The sequence below is a fragment of the Myripristis murdjan genome, chromosome 15 (assembly GCF_902150065.1).
Source record: "Myripristis murdjan chromosome 15, fMyrMur1.1, whole genome shotgun sequence".
In the NCBI taxonomy this organism is placed as follows: domain Eukaryota; kingdom Metazoa; phylum Chordata; class Actinopteri; order Holocentriformes; family Holocentridae; genus Myripristis; species Myripristis murdjan.
In genome coordinates, this window is record NC_043994.1 from 12,747,578 (window position 1) to 12,753,347 (window position 5,770).

The 5,770-nt window shown below is 41.8% G+C and overlaps 1 protein-coding gene across 2 annotated transcripts; it reads left to right on the plus strand.

The window, feature by feature from the left end:
* The first annotated feature begins 945 nt into the window (after positions 1 to 945).
* On the plus strand, positions 946 to 5,376 carry il22ra2 (interleukin 22 receptor, alpha 2). Of its 2 annotated transcripts, none has more exons than XM_030070791.1 (6): positions 946 to 1,046; positions 2,662 to 2,782; positions 2,993 to 3,174; positions 3,448 to 3,593; positions 4,124 to 4,276; positions 4,746 to 5,376. In XM_030070791.1, the coding sequence occupies exons 1-6, from the start codon at positions 989 to 991 to the stop codon at positions 4,746 to 4,748; spliced, it is 663 nt and encodes a 220-aa protein (XP_029926651.1). In that variant the 5' UTR covers positions 946 to 988; the 3' UTR covers positions 4,749 to 5,376. The 2 variants fall into 2 exon arrangements, with proteins under 2 accessions (XP_029926651.1, XP_029926652.1); XM_030070792.1 differs by having other exon boundaries at positions 4,127 to 4,276.
* Positions 5,377 to 5,770: the final 394 nt, after the last annotated feature.

Genomic DNA, 5,770 nt, shown 5'->3' on the forward strand with positions numbered 1-5,770 from the left:
GTCCTGCCATCTAGGCAGCATCACGCCTGGCCCCTACTTCCCTTCCTGCAGGTGGCCCAACCAGACTCCGTGACCTGTCTGTCCACCAGGCGCTTGCCTACAACCCCGTCCTCCCCCCGCTCCCAGGCCTGGCTCCAGGAGAGAGCCCTGGTCGGCTTAATCCGGGGGAGGTGCCTGTATTCACACTGCGACACTCCATAGAGGCTTCTGAATCACTCTTAGTCTAACCTGTCATTTGAGACCACTTTGCCTTGGGAGACCCTGCCAGCAGCTGAATGCTCCACACAGCACAGCTCCCAGGCTCACAGGGGCACACAAACCCATACACCACTGTAGGATGCCCATTCCAGCAGGGCAGTCACTTTCCTCTCTTAAAACGTCTGCTTGCAGTATCATGAAAACTGGAAGGTGACTGTCATTGTCATGATTTCATATCCTCCAAAAAATAAATTCCCACATGCTGCTCTGTTAATGCATAAAGTTATTTTACTTTCTAATATTGAAGATGATCAATGATGAAGATATACAAGGAGAATGAAATGTGTGAGTTTCCTATTTTTCTTTAAAAACTGATATCCTGAAAAGTAGTTATTCAGTAGACCCACATATATATTAAACAGGAACAAAACAGAAATTAACTGAATTTAAATTAGCAGCATTTGCCCACCTTAAATATCAAAGTTACAAAGTGTTACTATCATTATTGTATTATTGCTCTTATTATTATCAATAATAATAATAATCTAAAAATAAGAATGCTTTGCTAAGGAAAAAAAAAAAGGAGGGGGAAACAAGGACAATGCAAAAGCAGTGAAGATGTTGCTGCTTGGTGCCCTGTGTGGGTCGAATACCATAAATGATGACTGATGATGAGGAAGAGGAAGTAGCTGTCATGTTAAAAAGCGGTGGGCTGCAGCCGTCAGTGCACTGTGTTATTCTGTGCTCTGGCCCGGCCGTCCGTCTGTCGTCTGCTAACAACGTCATCACCATGACCTGTCTCGTGCTTGGGGCCACGCTGCTGGGCAGCCTGGGGGTCACAGTGCAAGGTAACCTCTGATGTTTCATTCTAGCTGATACCTGAGTGCTATGCCTGATACACTATTTGTTGACTGATGTTAAGTTGATTTTTTTTTTCTCCAAGGGGAAACTGAGAAACACCAATCCTGACCACAACAGCATGAAAACAACACATTAATGCATAATAACCACTCAGCACATAAAGTACACGATTTTGTGCCTCAGCTACACATAATGCTACTTTATGTTCTGCAGTAGAATAGAAAGCATTAGAACAGGGTACAATAGCAGTAACAGAACCCGAACAAAGAAGAATAGAGTAAGCCATCAGTAAGCCACTGTGGAGCAGCAAACTGTCGAGTCTTTATTTCCCCTCACAGGCAGTGACTCTGCAGCTTCAGCTAAATTGAACAAGATGTCAGTGCTTATTACAAATTCTATTCTGGGTGTGACATTCATGATTTTCAAAATGAGGTCTCTGTTTTGATGAATAATATCTTTAACACAAAGAAACACATGGATGAGGCTACAGAAAAAGAGAAGGCCTTGTCCCATCTGAACTGGGGGGGTGAAGCTTTTATTCCTCACTTCTCACAGGGAGTCAGGGAGTCTCTAGATTATGGAAGCAACCTGTTGCAGTCCCAGTGGCAAAAAACAACCTCCCTGTCAAGTCCATTGAATGAACCATCATGATGGAGTGGAGGGAAACAACGACTGGCAGCTTTTCATTGATTTTTTCCCACTGCTTTAGAGTTTTATGTACTCATACTGAGCAAAAGCTTTTATGTACAGTAACTCTGGTGTGGATTTCAGCGCTGTCTGCAGGCTAACACACAAGAGGTAACAGTGGTGAGAAAAAAGTTATTGTCCCCACGGGGGAATCTGTCTGCTGTACACTGCTGTACATCAACATGAACAAAACAGCAGTTCTCATCCTGTGGAAGAGACATATATTTATATCTGGAACACTTGCTTCACTGAATCTGTTTTCAGCTCTGAGTTGCTTTTTGATATCTTGTCTCCAAGATGAAGGTCGCAGATATGTCTGTGCAAGAGTTTTTCCTTGCATATTAGATGAGAATCAGTTTAACAGCACAGGTTTCCTCACTGGACTCCCATCAGCCCATTGAAGATTCACTCTCATACCAACAAACTCACCAGCCCAGCAGTCGGTTACATTCACTGGTGGACAGAGTGATACAAACTGCTACTCCAGTAGAAGTGCAGTTGCTTTGCTGATATTTTACTAAGGTGGAAGTTGAAGTGCTGCTGTAAAAAAAATAAGTAAACTACGTAAACTTAAGTAAATTACTTAAGTAAAAGTAATATACTTAACCCTATAAAGCCTGAATTATGAAAGAATTGGCAGAAAATTCCAGTTTTTTGAAATTTAACCCTTTATTTAGTCCTATAACAAAATGTAAAAAAAAAAAAAAAAATTAAAACATCATTCATTCGTATCATATATGATACGAATGGCTTTGTAGGGTTAAGTAAAAAATAAAATGCCCAAAAATTTTTCTCAAAAATGTAAAATACACAAAAAAGCTACTCAATTACAGGAACATGAGTAAATGTAATTAGTTGCATCCACCTCTAAATAATTACCAATAAAAACCAATAAATAATCAGTCCCTCTCTCAGCTGCAGCGTTTCTGGCTCCTCCCGCCTCGGTGAGGTTTGACTCTGTGGACTATAAAAACGTCCTGCGCTGGATTCCGCAGCCCAACAGCACCTCCCTGCAGTTCTACGTCCAGTGGAAGATGTGAGTGCACACACAGACATGCACGCGGCTCTGACATTCAGTAAACAGGGTAAACATTTTGATTTTGGATACATTAATCTGGCTGAATTCAAGAAGGAACACAAACCTGAAAGGGTAAACATGCTGGTACAATCCATGCTGTGCAGACTAATAAAACACAGTTCCAGTTCAGGCTAACTTCCCTGCTCTCTTCCTGTATGATCTCTGCAGTTACGGCGAGCCACAGTGGCTGGATGTGGCCAGCTGTCAGGGCATCCAGAAGCACCACTGTGACCTCAGCGCCCTGACCTCTGACCCCAGAGAGTGGTACTACGGCAGAGTGCACGCCTCCTCCCGGAACGCCAGCAAATCAGCGTGGGCCCTGTCCCCGAGGTTCAGCAGCCGCTGGGACAGTGAGTTACCGTCTTTTTAAAAGGCACCACCTCCTCCTCTTCCTCTGCATGCTGCTCTCTGTCTGCTCACTTCCCCAAAGCAGTGGGACTGCACACAGGAGAACAAACACACACTGATTACACCGCTGACTGATCAATCACTGCTAATGCGCCAATAAAACGAGTCATGTCTTCTTTTTGTCTTTCTTGTCATATTTGATCTTTTTTTTTTATCACTTTGCTTTGATGTGTTATCACTGAGCAAATAAAGCTGAACTAAAACGATCCCTGTAGCCAAGATCAGCCCACCGGCACTGAAGCTGAACGCCACGAAGCAAGGCATCATGGTCCGTGTTAAACCCCCCCGCTCACTCGTGCAGAAGATGAACAGCAGACTGTACTTCAAGATCTTCCTCATACATGCCAGTGGGGAGGAGGAGGTATAGAAAACACATGCGCACACACACACACACACACACACACACACACACACACACGCACACACACACACACACACACACACTCACACCTTTTAACCCTATAAAGCCATTTGTATCATATATGATACACATTTTCAATTCCGTTTTTCGTTTTCAGTTTGATCAATTCTTGACCAAAATACTGTTGTATACCTTTGAACACTTCCCCTGTTCACCCTGGACCATACCATTGGCACTTCAAGTACATATCATATATCATACACCAGAAAGGTCGTGTAATAACATATTTTTTTTTTATTTTTTATTGTTTTAAATATATATTTTGTTATAGGACTAAATAAAGGGTTCAGTTTCAAAAAATTGGCTTTATAGGGTTAAACCTTTTAGATCCTATTTGTACCTGTTTTTTCTGATTTTGATGTTACATTTTATGAATCTATTTGTATGTTAGCTGTAATTAGATGTAATTGATTCTCTTCTCATCTTCCTTTCCCTCTTTGTCCTCCTCCTCCTCTCTTTCTCCTCTCCAGCAGGTCTATGAGATGGACTGCTGTTCCAAGCATCTGCTCCTCAAAGAGCTGAAGCAGAAGACCACCTACTGCGTCCAGGCCCAGACCCTGATCCACCTGCAGGGCAAAAGCAGCGCCCGCAGCCCTCCGAAATGCACCAGCACTCTCACCCAGGTATGAATTAGGCGCACGCACATGAAGCACCCGTCGCCATCCGGCCTCAAACCTTACGTAAACCCAGGATCTTGCGCCCGACAGCGGACACATGACACCCGACAGGTGACAAGTGTGTTTTGCGTAGGTGTTGGGACGGTATCACTAGGAAGTGAAAGGCAACCTCTCCAGCAGAACAAAAGCTTACAAAATGAGAAGTCAAGGATCAGCTGTCATGTAAGAATAGCCTGAGATAATGAGACTGAAAGAGACAGAGAAAATGAAACTCCTGGAGGAGTCATCTAAACAGGGTAGTTTCTCCACAAAGACTATAATTACACTGCTCACCACACCCTCTCCACTATTTTTAGATCAGGTGCAGATTTGTAGAGCCGTGCCAGGATATTTCTGGACAGTAACACTTTTGTGCAATACATTCATCTGTTTCTTTCCACTCATGATCCTCTCTCCATTTCCGTTTCCTCTGCAGTAGATCGACTGGAACAGTGAATGACTGGATCAGAAGATTTGCACTCATCTGTGATTCCGTTCAACCTTACCTCTCCAGCTTTAATCATCCATCCATCCATCGCTACCTCGAAGGCCGCTGTCCATGTCCATGCCAAAACAAATGATGCACTTTAAAATCAAAACAGAGGAACTCTTCCGTACTGTCTGGTCTCTGCAGTGTTTCAGTGAAACAGACGCGGCTTTGGCTGTGACTGTAGGAATCATTTGAAAGTACTGCACCTAAGCAGAGTTTTCTCTTTCTCTCTCTCGTCTTTCATTAAGCACAGCTCCGAAAGAGATCATGAGTGATCCGCCAGCGTCTTTCCACACTTTAACCCTGTGAAACCCAGGAGTGTGCGCACAGGCACTGACTTTGGCATATTTTTCAACAAATTGTTCACATTTTTTTTTTTTTTTTTTGCAAATGTAATGAAAAAGTGCTACTTTGGGCTATGAGTTTTTTTTTTTTCACTGGACAGTATAGAGTCAAATCCCAAAAAGAGACACCAAAAAACCCCTAACACTAATAGCAAAACTATTTAAAGCATTAAACAAAATGACAATAACAACAATGATACTACTACTACTAACATGATAATACTAATAATGATAAAGCTGATAGGCCCAGTATGTGAGAGATAATAAATAAAGAAAATGCTTTACAGGATAAAAGTAAGAAAGGCAAAAAAAAAAAAAAAAAGTAATAAAAAAATGTTTAAAAATAATGTATGAACAACATAAAAATAGATTAGATATTTGAAATGTGTTTTAGACATATTAAAAAAACAAACAACAAAAAACAAACAAACAAACAAACAAACAACAAATCACTGCCCTGAAAATATATATAATGCTTAAGGCTGCAGTGTACAACTCTGTTCCATGTGTCACATATCAAATAAAAGCCAAAGGCACTGACTGTGTGAGTTCATTCTTTCTGCTTATTTTTAAATATTTGTGCTGCATTTCAACTTTGAAAACAACAACAAAAAAGGCAAACATGAG